The sequence below is a fragment of the Cydia splendana genome, chromosome 23 (assembly GCF_910591565.1).
Source record: "Cydia splendana chromosome 23, ilCydSple1.2, whole genome shotgun sequence".
Lineage (NCBI taxonomy): Eukaryota > Metazoa > Arthropoda > Insecta > Lepidoptera > Tortricidae > Cydia > Cydia splendana.
Genome location: NC_085982.1, coordinates 309,999 through 323,478, shown reverse-complemented (window position 1 = coordinate 323,478; position 13,480 = coordinate 309,999). Strand labels below are relative to the sequence as shown.

At 42.1% G+C, this 13,480-nt stretch overlaps 3 protein-coding genes across 3 annotated transcripts; all 3 read left to right on the top strand.

Annotated features, from left to right (window-relative positions):
* Positions 1–2,774: 2,774 nt before the first annotated feature.
* Positions 2,775–6,085, top strand: LOC134801965 (uncharacterized). The gene is made up of 5 exons (XM_063774590.1): positions 2,775–3,053; positions 3,343–4,001; positions 4,413–4,538; positions 4,871–4,960; positions 5,456–6,085. Exons 1-5 carry the CDS (start codon positions 3,005–3,007, stop codon positions 5,621–5,623), a joined length of 1,092 nt encoding a protein of 363 aa, XP_063630660.1. The 5' UTR covers positions 2,775–3,004; the 3' UTR covers positions 5,624–6,085.
* A 1,525-nt stretch (positions 6,086–7,610) lies between these two features.
* On the top strand, positions 7,611–8,786 carry LOC134801736 (uncharacterized). The gene has a single exon (XM_063774333.1). It carries the CDS (start codon positions 7,611–7,613, stop codon positions 8,784–8,786), a length of 1,176 nt encoding a protein of 391 aa, XP_063630403.1.
* Positions 8,787–12,336: 3,550 nt separating this feature from the next.
* On the top strand, positions 12,337–13,122 carry LOC134801735 (uncharacterized). Its single transcript, XM_063774332.1, has one exon. The coding sequence runs from the start codon at positions 12,337–12,339 to the stop codon at positions 13,120–13,122; it is 786 nt and encodes a 261-aa protein (XP_063630402.1).
* Positions 13,123–13,480: the final 358 nt, after the last annotated feature.

Genomic DNA, 13,480 nt, shown 5'->3' with positions numbered 1-13,480 from the left:
CTGTACCCGGCCTGGCCTTTTGACAGCCTTTCACAATTTGCGATATTCATAAAAAATTTGGCGCTCGCTGCGCTCGCGTTTTTCGTCGATTTTTTGGTTGACCCTCTAATCTACATATCTAATTAATACAGTTAGACCAAGAAAAGTCTGCAATGATTTTGATAGGATACGCAGTGCAAGTGTTATTTATGGATAATTCTTATTCTTATGCATTTTTTGTGCAACACGTAAGAATAGCATGTATTTTTGTAAAATAAGTAAACTCTATATCAGTATAAGTAGTTAGCAATTTACCTCTAGTTTTAGGTCAACCTAAATGTATTGTCCTAAGAGTATTAGAAACATATAAAAAAAAAATTTTATAAGTGCGAAATGTCACGGACCGTGTAGTGTGACTTCCCCAGATTTTGTGACATTTGATTTTTTTTGAAAAAATATGAAGTGATTTTGAAATAATTTATATCAAATATAAAACACTAATCCTTCTTGTACAACAATGTTTAAAAATTGTATGGAATTATAACGATTTTATATAATTTTAAACAACACATTTTGTGATTAGTTTTCGCGTCACCACCGAGAGTGGTAATATAAACATGCGGTACTCGGTAGAAAATTATCTTTACTACTGGCAGCCTTATTAAAGTTTTTTTAGAACAGCAACACTGTGTTGTTGTCATGTTTACAAATGGCTGAAGGGAGAAGTTTTGCCGAAAATTATTTATTTGTGTTCATTTGAAAAAACGGTCAAACTTAACGCGTCACCGCCGTGTTATAGTTTTAAAAGTAAGTTGCAGTTTCACGTTATTGTTTGTAACATAAGATATACCTCATACATTGCAGATTAAGCTAATTATTTAACATTTGCAAAATCAAAGGAAAGGTTTATGTAATATCGAACATGTTCCAAATTATCACGACCGTGGCCTCAAAAATCTGTCACCGCCACGGACTTTTGAGTCCACGTTCGTGACTTATAGACACGTGGTCGTGTCATTCTTAATTCGTTTGATTAATTTAGAGGCACATGCATTTTTCAGAAATGCATTTTTATTAGCTACAGATCATTTGCTATTATTGCCCGACTGCCAAAGCAAAAAAAAATCTTTTTCGCTTGTATGTATGTATGATGTGTATCGAATTCTTTGTCACGCTCTACAGCCTTTATAGTTTGACGAATTTCAAAGCCTGAGCTGTAATTAGGTTTGTCGTAGTCATAGGAGTGACTTAGGCTATGTTAAAATAACTATAAAAATCAAAATAGCCGAGTTGGCCACCAAAATGCCGAAATGTCATGACTGAGGGACACTTTGTCACAACCGTGTTTATGTACTCATTTTATTTACCTTTCCTGAGGGTATTAAGCTTGACCATATGAATAAAAAAATTGTTTTTTGTATGTACTTTTGATATATGTAATAATATATTATGAAAAATAAAAACGTTTATGAAAAAAAAAATTTTTTGGACACAATTTAAGAATCACCCTTATACGTCATAATTTCATAGAAGTTTCACGTTTAAAATAACACTTACACTGCGTGTGCTATCAAAATTGTTGCAGACTTATCTTGGTCTAACTCTAATAATTTTAACATTATGGAAATTCTTTATTACCAGGTTGATCCTAATCATGTGGCTCGGCGTTTTGTCTTATGGTTGGACAATCACTGTTCAGCCTCGCAAAATATTAACTATTGAGAGAATCAACTTTGCGGCACTAATTGAGCGTAGCCTCGCTTAAAATTTTCCATTAGAGGTAGATTGGAAAGTGACGCTCAAGCTCACAGCTTTGGTATTCCACTGGGAATTGGCCTTAAGCCTAAAGGGCTCTCCCCACACTTGACGCAACGCGGAATCGGCAATAACCGATAGAATAAAGCATTATATCCAAGCAATAAGAGCGAAAAAGACATCGTCCTGACTAGACTCGGATCGTCTCAGCTGAAGATTGAAATTAAAAACGCAAACTTATTTCCCTGTACTGAACAACTGAACATGCTGTATGCAGAATTGACTGTAAGGGGCAGTGGCGTAGCTAGGCGTGGGCGAAGTGGGCCGTGCGTCGCGCGAGGCCCCTTCGGGCACAGTGAAAGAAAAGGGCCTTGCAGATGCGACTTCGCCCACGGCTAGATTAGTTTACGCTACGCCACTGGTAAGGAGGCCCCGAGCCTTGCACTGCCTAGGGGCCCCGACATGCTTAATCCGGCCCTGTCTATGCTATAGACTCTATAGAGTATAGACTATAAATTATGTATAGACTGTTGACAGGTATTAACCACTGTGTAATTATGATTTCCGTAAATAATAGCTAATGAGCATGTTTCAGGTAGCTGTAAGTAAGACTAACTAATCTAACTTTATTACTTTCAATTAGTTTGCAGGCGTCCGAACTTGCGATGAGTAAAAAGTAATTTGTTGCTTCGCTCGCTCGAATATACAGGATATATTTTTAAATGGGTCAGGGTAGCTACTGTCCTGTGCCGTAATGCTATAAATACTACTTCTGCGAGTACCTACTTCATCTGCGTAGAAATAACTGATTCCATATCCCACTCTATAGTAAAATTTCTCTTTAGGAAATGTTTTCGGGGATAAAAATTATTCTATGTCCTTTCCTGGAACGCAAACTGTCTCCATACCACATTTCAACGATGTACCTAGGCATGAAGAAGTAACAGACAGAAAGACAGATAGAGCTTTCGCATTTATAATATTATTGGATTTCAATGTGGGTGCTTATTGTTTACCGCCTTGATAGCGCGTTTACGACTCACAGTGCGTTGGGTAAACTGACGTTTGGCAACAGCGCAAATTATTTTCTTTCATACTTGTCGGCCGCGGTAATTTCTTGAACGACGCAAGAACGTCGCATCCCCGGCAATCCGGTGGCAGTACTCATGTTACACCGGTGCCTTGTGGCATGGTCAGGAATTGGCCTTTAGCAACGAACTAGGTTGAAGTTGTAAATTAATTTTAAAAAGTTGTAGTGTTGGTTTGGTGAATGTTCTGGTCAATGCTGATTCTCGTGGCCGCTGTTGACGCCTGCTGCGGTAAAGATTTCTTTAAATAGTAGGTACTCAGGTCAATTGCAGAGTGTTCAGAATTTTTGTTTGTGAGAAAAAGTCTGTTGCATGATAGATTGATAATACAAATATCACTTTGTATGTCGCAAGATTAAAAGAGACAGATACTGTCATTATCACACTACCGCGTTGATAACCACGAGTATCGCGAGTATCGCGACCGGCGCGATGGTCAGCCGCTCTTATAATTTATTCATGACGTTATGAAGGTACCTATTATTAACGTTTTCTGCTTTCAAAACGTTTACGCTTTCAGATAATGCTTCTCGACCTCGCCCGGAGGCCCAGGAGCCACCAGCCCGGGACCTACCGCACGGGATCCAACTACCTACAGCCCCATACCCAGCAAGAAGGTACCCACCATTTCAGGCCCGCAGAGCACACTTTGAACTTCCACCGCCCGAAGACTCTCAAAATACAAAAGGAAATGAAGATTTATTTGGACAGAACCCTCCTCTAGGTCCCTATCCACCGCTATCGGACCTCAAAGGGTACAATTTGCCACCACCTCAAATACCAAGATACCAAGGTCAAGAATTTCCCAGAGAAGAAAGTTTGGAATATCTGACACCGCGTGGACAAGGCATTCTAGATGGTTTAGCTTTAAGATCCCACGCGTTAGAACCAAATAGACCAAGGATGCAGAACTCCGATCTCTATCCAGGGTTTCAACAAAACGGGGGGTACAGACCATTGAACCCATGGTATGGACTACCAGTGCCAACTGAACCCAGCTATCTGCCGGGGCTTCAGCAAGGGATAAGACCACTGAACGTGGCGTATGGAAAGCCAGTGCCAACCGCTATGGGCCCGTACCCTCAGCGAAGGCTGAAGCCGATACAATTATTTCCAACGCAAGGTCAAGCGCAGCTCGCACCGCTGCGAGATATCGAGTCCTCTACAAAGAGAAACGAGGTGTGTACCTAATCTGACACAACTGACTTCCTAATATTAACTAGGATTACATTACATAATATATATAGGTACTTACTGTAAAAAAAATATATGAATACTTATGGTGGTTTTAAGGGAGGTATGCTTGATATTAGGCCCGTTACGTTGCCCTACAATTTAGAGTATTTCTATTTCAAAATTATTTTTGGACATGACAAAATATTCCGAAAATATTTCCTAATTTCTCTTCTTCTTGTCATTTTTGTGATTTTTGTATATTTTTATGTACGTCGGTCAGGTAGAAACCTGATTGCGTCACTGACGCAGTATTCTTAGACCATTTTTGAAACCGTCGCTAAATGTTCGCGCCCTGCATGCACCGGCGCCACGTTGGTCAGATCTAGAAAAACCTCTTGACCTGATTGTTTCCAGCCACGTTTCGACAACTGGGGGCTAAGCACTCAAGGACGAGGCCGCAGCCAACCGCTGTCCCTAGAGCAGTTCGGGCCGCTCGCGCCGCCGCAATTACGCAGCAGGAACAGCCCTAATCAAGCCCGGGTACACCTATTACATGAACTATTATCACACCTCACATGACTCGCACTTGGTACCTATAGTGTTATACGAGGACAAGTAGCAATCTCTTATTATACTTACCTAGTTCTATTATTACTAGTATTGTACCTATTCCTAGAATAAATCTTCAAGTTTAAGTGCGGGTAGTTCGAAAAACCCAGCTAGAAGTAATAGAAGTAAAAGAAATCCCCTCCAGACTCACAAGTGAACGTGATTAATCTCCATTTAGCTCAAATGAGATCAATAATATTAAATTTTCTACATGACAAGGATTTGGAAATTGCTGATAAAATGTTTCTGATACCTACACATAGGTGACAACAGAGTACTCCGAGGAGAAGATCTACGTGAGGCCGGTCACACGGGGGACATTCGTGACACATGGCCTGTTACGGCATTTAACCGTAAGTTATCAGATACCCGCAGGTGACGTGTGACTACTCCGAGAGGGCTCCACAAGTTTCCAGAGAGAAGGGCTACGTGAGGCCGGTCACACGACGGACGTTCGTGACGCATGGCCTGATACGGCATTTAACCGTAAGTTATCAGATACCCGCAGGTGACGTGTGACTATTCCGAGGGGGTTCCACAAGTTTCCAGAGAGAAGGGCTACGTGAGGATTAGAACCTGTGAGCTTTATTTGATATTCATAAGCGCATTGTAATATGTATTGCGCTTGAATAATGAACTATCCTTATCTCTTATCTACGGTCCTTTCCCATGACAGGCCACTGAAAGAGTCCTTGAGGCCTACTTATTTGCAGAATATTATTTTTAAATTGACCTTAGCACAGATATATGTTACCCTTACCAACTCATTGTAATAATGTTTAATTTCTTCATTTCAAAACGAAAATATATCAATTTGTACGTTTGTTAATTGTTTCATAAATAAACAGGAAACGACGACACAATCTCCGCCCCCGTTGTTGAGAGACGAAGACGGATTGATGGAGGAGTTGGCCCCCGAGTCGGGTGACAGGTCGAGTTTCAGTGAGGAGCGCGAACAACTGCCGAAGCTCCCACCAGGCGCAGGCCTGCCAAACACTTTCGACAATATATTGTAACATTAACATGAGTATCATTCATTGAGAGACGGTGGATTTGAAGGAGTTTGCATCCGAGTCGGAGAACAGGTCGATGTTCCGTGAGGAGCGGAAACAACTACCAAAGCTTTCATAAAACGTACCAAACACCTTCGACGGTATCTTATTACTTTTAAATTAACATTTCATTAAGGAACGACAACGGATTCGATACGAGTTGGAACCTGACAAGGAAATATGTCGCTGATCAGTAAAAACTATTACAGACACAACAGCTGATACTTCGTCCGGACGCGTCAGGAGTCTTTGATAATATAGACCGGTACAACCACTTTAATAAGATAGCATTTCATTGATCACCACACCGTCCAGGTAATCCAGCACAAAATTTAAAGTAAATAAATTAAAATGACCTTAAACGGGTTACTATCAAATGTACCTTATCGCTAAAGGACAATGCGCACGAAGCAACTGTACTGACTTTACGTATTTCAAGTGCTAGTGGTAGTACACATGATGTAAATGTACGTAGCGTTCAACAATTAAGTATACCTGTTAATTTAATGTTAATTTAGTTAATTTAGTACCAAAATGTTAATTTAGTAGACTGCGACAAGTATGAGCATTTGAAAAAAACTTAAAACTCAACTTCCCTTTGCTAAGATTTCTAAGCCAGGGTTGTTAATAGGTCAGGACAATTATAATTTACTTGTACCTTTAGAAGTATGCTTAGGGCCTGATAACGAACCGTCAGCTACACGCACCCCCTTAGGTTGGTGTGTTCATGGGCCGGTACATGTGCCGCGCGCGTCGCGGGCCTCACGCTCCTCGCGATCAGCGCACGCCACGCTCAACCTCTGCGTGGTGCCTGAGGAAGACGCCGTCGCGCACGCACTGCGTGAGCTACACGACGAGGTATGCCGCTCGTTTGCGATCGACTCTTTGGGAGTTGCAGGTAAGCCTAGAGAGAATGCTGACAATGTGAAAGCGCAGGAAATGTTAGAGAAGTCTGCAGTGCTCACCAATGGCAGGTGGTCAGTGGGTCTTCCGTGGAAAGATCCGCACGTCAGCTTGCCCGATAGTTACCCTAGCGCATTTAAGCGGCTACAGGGTGTAGAAAAGAAAATGCTAGCTGATAAAGCATATGGACTCAGGTACGAGGAACGTGTCAACCATTTGTTTGAAAACGATTTCGCACGGGAAATGGCCGACACGTCACTCACGCTTAATACATGGTACTTGCCACATTTCGGAGTTGACAATCCGAACAAGAAGAAGCTGCGTTTGATTTATGACGCAGCAGCTAAAAGTAAAGGCAAGTCTCTAAATGACTTTCTTCTCACGGGTCCGGATTTACTCGTTTCCTTGTTCGGCATTATGGTTCGTTTTCGAGAGGATAGGGTAGCCGTAACCGGTGACATAAAAGATATGTTTTTGAGAATTAAAATTAATCCCGTAGACCAGAATGCCCTTAGATTCCTGTGGAGAGGTAGGAACCCCACAGGCCCAGTGAAGACGTACGCGATGACGTCGCTGATTTTCGGCGCGAACTGCTCGCCCTTTATTGCCCAGTACATTAAGAACAAGAACGCTAGCAGGTTCGATTCTACGCTTCCAGCTGCCGTCGCTGCTATACACCGCCAGCACTATATGGACGACTATATTGATAGTCTGCCGGATGAAGCTACCGCCGTATGTGCCAACAGGACTGAACGTAGCGGACATTGCTACAAGAGAAACGTTCAATTATCAGTCTTTTCTCAATGAGTGGTTCAAGGGACCCGAGTTTTTATACAGCGATGAGACGTGCTGGCCAGCGAACGTCCTGGAACCCGAAAATGAAGTCGGCGCTGAAGCTTGCATGACCGTAGTACAAAACTCACGTACATGTTTCCCGGTTCCTGACCCTGAGCGCTTCTCCTCGTGGCTACGATTTCTGCGATCTACTGCCTGTGTTCTCAGGTTTGTAAATAAATGCAGAGGTATCGCACTTGACGACTACGCCCTGATGGAGCAAGCAAAGCAGTTAATCTTGCGGCAAGCTCAAGAAGATTCCTTTGCCTGTGACATACAAGCGGTAAAGGCAGAAAAAGACTTGCCACGCGATAGTCGGCTGAGAAATCTATCTCCTTACTTGGACGAGAACAATGTTTTACGCGTGAGCGGCTGCATTGATGCTGTTTCTGACGTACCTCAGGAAGCGAAAAGGCCCATTATTCTTGACGGACGGCATCCTACTGCGAAGCTTTTGGTCAAGCGCTATCATGTGAAGGCTGCCCACGGACACCAAGAAGCGGTAGTAAATGATTTAAAACAAGAATTTTGGATAATCCAGTTGCGACCTACCGTCAAAAATGTTGCGTCTCGTTGCATGCTCTGCAGGTTAAGAAAGGCTACCCCACAGATGCCTCGGATGGGTGACTTACCTCAAGCGCGCATGGCGCATCATCAACGTGCCTTCACCTTTTGCGGGATCGATCTGTTTGGGCCCATGGAAGTCACAGTAGGCAGACGTCGAGAAAAACGTTACGGCGTTTTGTTTACTTGCCTAACCGTTCGTGCAGTCCACATAGAAGTCGTTCATACACTTACTACTGACTCATTGATTATGGCGCTTCGACGAATGGCGTCTCGACGTGGGTGGCCGTCGCATATTTATTCCGACAACGGCACGAACCTACGCGGAGCAGACGTCGAATTGCGAAGATCCATACAGGAGCTCGACGAAGAACCAATTAGAGCCGAAGCTCTTAACAATCAAGTTCGCTGGACTTTTATTCCGCCCGCCAGCCCCCATTGGGGTGGGGCGTGGGAGCGCTTGATTCGGACCGTAAAGCGATCTCTTCGAGTCATTTTAAAAGAACGAGCGCCCCGAGACGAAACTCTCAGCACTCTACTAGCGGAAGAAGAAGATATTGTCAACGGTCGACCACTAACACACGTGTCGGTAGAGCCGGGCTCCTCTGACGCGCTTACGCCCAACCACTTTCTTATAGGCTCTTCATCCAGGTTGCCAATACATGGCGTATTTGACGATTCGGACTTAGCCTTAAGGAAAGCAATGGCGAATAGCGCAGCGATTGGCCGACATGTACTGGAAACGGTGGATGAAGGAGTTTCTCCCGCTTCTGTTACCGAGAAAGAAGTGGCAACAGGAGCAGAAGCCACTGTGTCGGTGACCTAGTGCTTGTCGTTGACCCTGAAACGTGTGGCCACGAGGCCTAATAAAAAGTGTCCTGCCTGGAAAAGACGGTCGCATCAGGGTAGTCGACATCAGCACCGCTACCGGCGTGCTGCGCCGCTCTGTGGCGCGCGTGGCTCCTGTACCCTTAGCTGATTAGTGCTAGTTTGCGCACTAGGGCGGGGAGTGTAGATGACGGCCTCCTTTGATATCGATATACTTTTATACCTTTTTCTATATTTTACTGTTTTTACTGTCACTAATGTCATTCGAAGAAAATTACACCTATATTTTGCAAGATTTCTTCGTTTTTATTGCGAATCAAGCTCACGACCTTTTCAGACAATATAGCTGAAATGTCTGAATTGTGTTATGTCTTTGTGACAACATAGACATAAATGCTAAATGCCTCTTTAGCAAAACGTCTGGATCTTAGAATGTTACAATTTAAAATGACCTAGCAGTAAAAGTCCTTTATCTTCGAATGTCTTTATTACTTAATAGACATAAACGCTAAGAAGTCTGTATTGTGTAATGTCTTTTTCACTAAATGGAATAAACGCCAAACGACTCGTTAGCAAAACGTCTTGATTTTGATATGACACTTGAAATTAAAACCTTCCCGCGCATACTTTGTATTGTAAACACATTGACACATTACATTTCCAGACGTTTTGCTACTAACTCGTTCTGTGTTCACGTCAATCAAATAATTTTACTTTCGGCTTATTAGGTATTCTAATCATACGGACTATTTATACTTCCAGACGTTTAGCTACTTAGTCATTCAAATTCTTAGCCATCCAGCTAAATTGACTCTTTGCTGACTGAGTATTCTACTTTCATGTCGTCCAGCTGAATTGACTCTATGCTGACTGTGTATTTTACTTTTATGTCATCTAGCTGAAATGGTCGTTTAGCGATAAGGTAATTTTGATAGTAACCCCCTTAAACGGGTTTGTCACGTATGATTTAAGTAGTCATATAAACGCTCGGCATGTTTCGATCCCTTTCAAGGAACCATGAGAGTTTATAATGAATAAATTGGTTGTAAATATTAATAATAATTCAGCCTCTATCTTTACGTACCACCAGCTAGCTGAAGACATTGCCTGCTCTCTCATGCACGTGAGATTGGTTTTAATATGCGCAAATTAGACTTTAATTCATAAACATGTTTAACATTTATAGGAGAACTAATATAAAATCCCATATCCCAGTAACCTAGTGCCAACCGGCGCGGCGCAACAAGTACAAAGTACGGAGCCGGCGGGTACAGCCGGCGCCGGCACAATGCCGATTAATTGCCTCGCGCTCCACTTCCCGCGCGCTGACTGTACCACGCTTTATTGTACTCGATACGGCCGAGATCATTTATTGTTCTTTGTGAACTTTGTAACTGGGCATTTCTATTTAAAGTTTTACCTACCAAACAGTTTTGTGTTACAATTGGGAGTTTTCAGAATTACGAGCTTTTCCATTTACTTATACTGAGAAAAAAAGTCTCCCCATAATTTTTGGTCCGTTTGGTTACGGTTTTCAATACAACCTTCTACCAACCAACCAACCAACCAACCTTGTATGACCGTAACAAAACGGACAAGAAAATTTTGTATGAAATTTTGGGGACACTTTTTTCTCGTATAAGGATCGAAAGACGAAAGACGAACGCCCATAAAAGAGGGCGCTGAGGATTCCTATTGCTGCACGCAACGCTAGCGTCATCTACTGGTAACCGAGCGTAGCACGTCGATTCCTAAGGACATCGCGCCGCCGCTGATCTATCGCTTAAATTCATCAGGCCTGCTCTAGAGGGCACGCAGAGTATCAATCCTCTAAAGTTATTTTATACTAGACGGGCCCGCAGCTCCGCTCGCGTAAATGAAATAAAGAGTTCGTCTTATGTTTAGTTAAATACCGACATTATTATGTATTCAACCCTGCCATGGTTTAAAACTGTGATAGGGATTTCTTATTTGTAGCCGTTATTTGGATAACTCAATTCGCAAATTTGTCAAAAAATGATGTGATTTGATAAAAGGCAAGATTGTATTTTTTCATCTAAGTACACGTATTTATTTAAAACTTGTTTCAAGATGAAATTATTATTTGTTCTTATAAGCCTAGTTTCAAAAACGTTCATTAGATTAATTTTCGCCTTAAGACGAATATGGACGACCACCGCCCTTAAATCGCCTTTTCATACAAACATAGGTAGTCTAGTCCTCTCGGTCTTGCGATAGCTCTCGCCAGTCGCCATGGCCGAGGTTGAGCAGGTCTTGAGCAACTACGTCGTTTCAGCGGTACCTAGGACGTCCACTCGGGCGTCTCCCATTTTGTTGTCCCAAGTACCTGCGCTCTCTTCACGGCACGATCCTCTCCCATTCTCTCTAAGTGTCCGAGCCACCACTGAATTTAGCTGCTTTTGTCTCTCAATATTTCGCCACTATATCGGACTACATCCTTATTTCTATGGCAACAAAATTATATTACGATATTTGGCCGACTGCTGACTGTACATTTGCTTATTTTTATCAGGTCGCTCAATAACATCTGAACATGCACTTTAATCTACCTACATAACTTACTATCAACTTTGTATTTTTGGCCCATCTCAGCATTCTTAGCCCGTTCCCCGGACGAATGGCAATGTTTGCCGAAGCCGTGAAAGTCAATCTGAATAATATAACTCAAAAATAAATTTAAAACAACAAAATACAAATTGATAATAATAATATAGTAATTACTTTGATTGATAAGAATGATAAGTCATATATGACATAAATCACTCGTATGGGCTCTATAGACTAAGGTTGAGGTTGGCAGCACTTTTTATTTTACTTCGTGTAAAAAAACTCAGAAATACCTGTATTACCAACATGACAAACATAATTTAGTTTACTTTAACTTACGGATTATTTGGTCTAATCTGTAGCACCGCCAAACGAAAGCAACCGAGAGTTGCCGAGAAATAGCCAAAGAAGATTGTTATGAAAATTTCTTTTCCTTATTGTAAATTAAATACGCATCGGAAGCGATAGTTTTTATGGTCTAGTTCTATTCCCATATGTAGATAATTGATTTGAACAGGTTTTTCTTATCATACGTGCGTCGTATTCGAGAAACGTGTCAAAAACTTTTTTAGAAATTTGTAAGGCGCCATCTCGCTTCTTCCCTCGTTTTTTATCCCGTTCTGGTTTTTCAATTTTATATACATTATATATGATTATATGATTATATGATTGAAAACATAAAAATAAAGAATGGAGTGTAGCGAGTGTGGCGAAACTTGCACAAGCACAGATAGTATTCAATGCCACAAATGCAATGAATATACTCACACATTATGCCTCCCTAATTTAACACGGGAGGAGAGCAGAACATTAGGTTAAAAAAACAGTTTCTGTGCCCCACTTGCAAATCAAAATCAAGGAATATTAAAACTGACTCCACACCCTTGAGAACAAAACATCCTGAAACGGAGGAAGAACCAGAAACTGACTTTTTAAAATCAGCCAGACAGCTGGCGAACTTGGCAATCCCCTCAGAGGCGATGTCCGCCTTTACGGCAGCTATTAAGGAACTCTGTGACACCTTCACCTCAATGAAAAATCAAATGTCAGGATTCACTAATTCCGTAAATAACTTCTCTGCGGACGTCGCAAATTTCAGGGAGGAACTGTCCTCTTTAAAAAAACAGCAAAAGGAAACCGAGAACATTAGAACAGAAGTTGTGAGCCTGCGGGCCGAAGTGGCCGAGCTGCGCGATATTATTGCAGCCAAAGAACAACGTCAACTCCTTAAGGACATTGAAATTTCGGGTCGGCCGGAATCTAAATCGGAAAACCTTCGTCAAATAGTCCATGTTATTTCGAACAAGCTAGGCATACAATTGGACCCCTTGGAAGTGGATGATGTCAAAAGAGTGGGGGCCCGCCGCGAAGGGGAACAACAGCGGCCGCGTCCCGTAATCCTAACTTTTATACGCCGTGCACCGCGAGACCAGCTGTTAAAAGCGGCAAGAGTTCGACGTGGCCTGACTTCTGATACGCTTGAGATCCCGGGGCCTGCTACTCGAGTCTACCTTAACGAACATCTCAGCAAACCAAACCGCATTCTCTTTAGCAAAGCTAGGAAACTTGGCGCCGAGCTCCGATTCAAATATACATGGACGTCAAATGGAAATATTTTTATGCGTCGCACGGACACCAGCTGTGACACACGTGACATCAGAAGCGTTACTGGAAAAACTGAGCCAACAGCGCCGCCCCGCGGAGGATCCACGCGCTGCTACAAACCCACCAGGCGAACTAACTTGCTCCTAACGCTACGGTCTTAATTAAATTATGGTCGTACCTCGTGAATACCTTAATTATAGAAAGCTTTCCTCCTGTGTTGCAATGATAAACCTATCCATATTTTTGTAGTGATAAGTGTATATGCTCCTTGTCATAACTGTCAGTGCCATCCAAATATTCGATTAAGGGGCCGGTATATGACGTTTTCGATTTAGACCTCACTTTGTAACCATAATTTGTTCAATAAATGTTTAGTAATTGCATTAAATTACACGTAAATTTTTTCATGAAGAAACCGTGTACCGACTCTTCATGCCATTATATTTTTAATTTGCTGTTATTCTCTACAAATCGACACTAAAAGTATCAAAAAATCAAAATATGGAGTTCCGTTTGAGA

What these genes read in the sequence shown, in the direction of transcription:
- LOC134801965 (XM_063774590.1), top strand. Translation starts at nt 3,005, where the DNA reads ATGTTCTGGTCAATGCTGATTCTCGTGGCCGCTGTTGACGCCTGCTGC. An exon ending in CCTCTACAAAGAGAAACGAG is followed by an intron (nt 4,002 to 4,412) that starts GTGTGTACCTAA and finishes GATTGTTTCCAG; the next exon opens with CCACGTTTCGACAACTGGGG. An exon ending in GCCTGTTACGGCATTTAACC is followed by an intron (nt 4,961 to 5,455) that starts GTAAGTTATCAG and finishes ATAAATAAACAG; the next exon opens with GAAACGACGACACAATCTCC.
- LOC134801736 (XM_063774333.1), top strand. Translation starts at nt 7,611, where the DNA reads ATGGAGCAAGCAAAGCAGTTAATCTTGCGGCAAGCTCAAGAAGATTCC.
- LOC134801735 (XM_063774332.1), top strand. Translation starts at nt 12,337, where the DNA reads ATGTCCGCCTTTACGGCAGCTATTAAGGAACTCTGTGACACCTTCACC.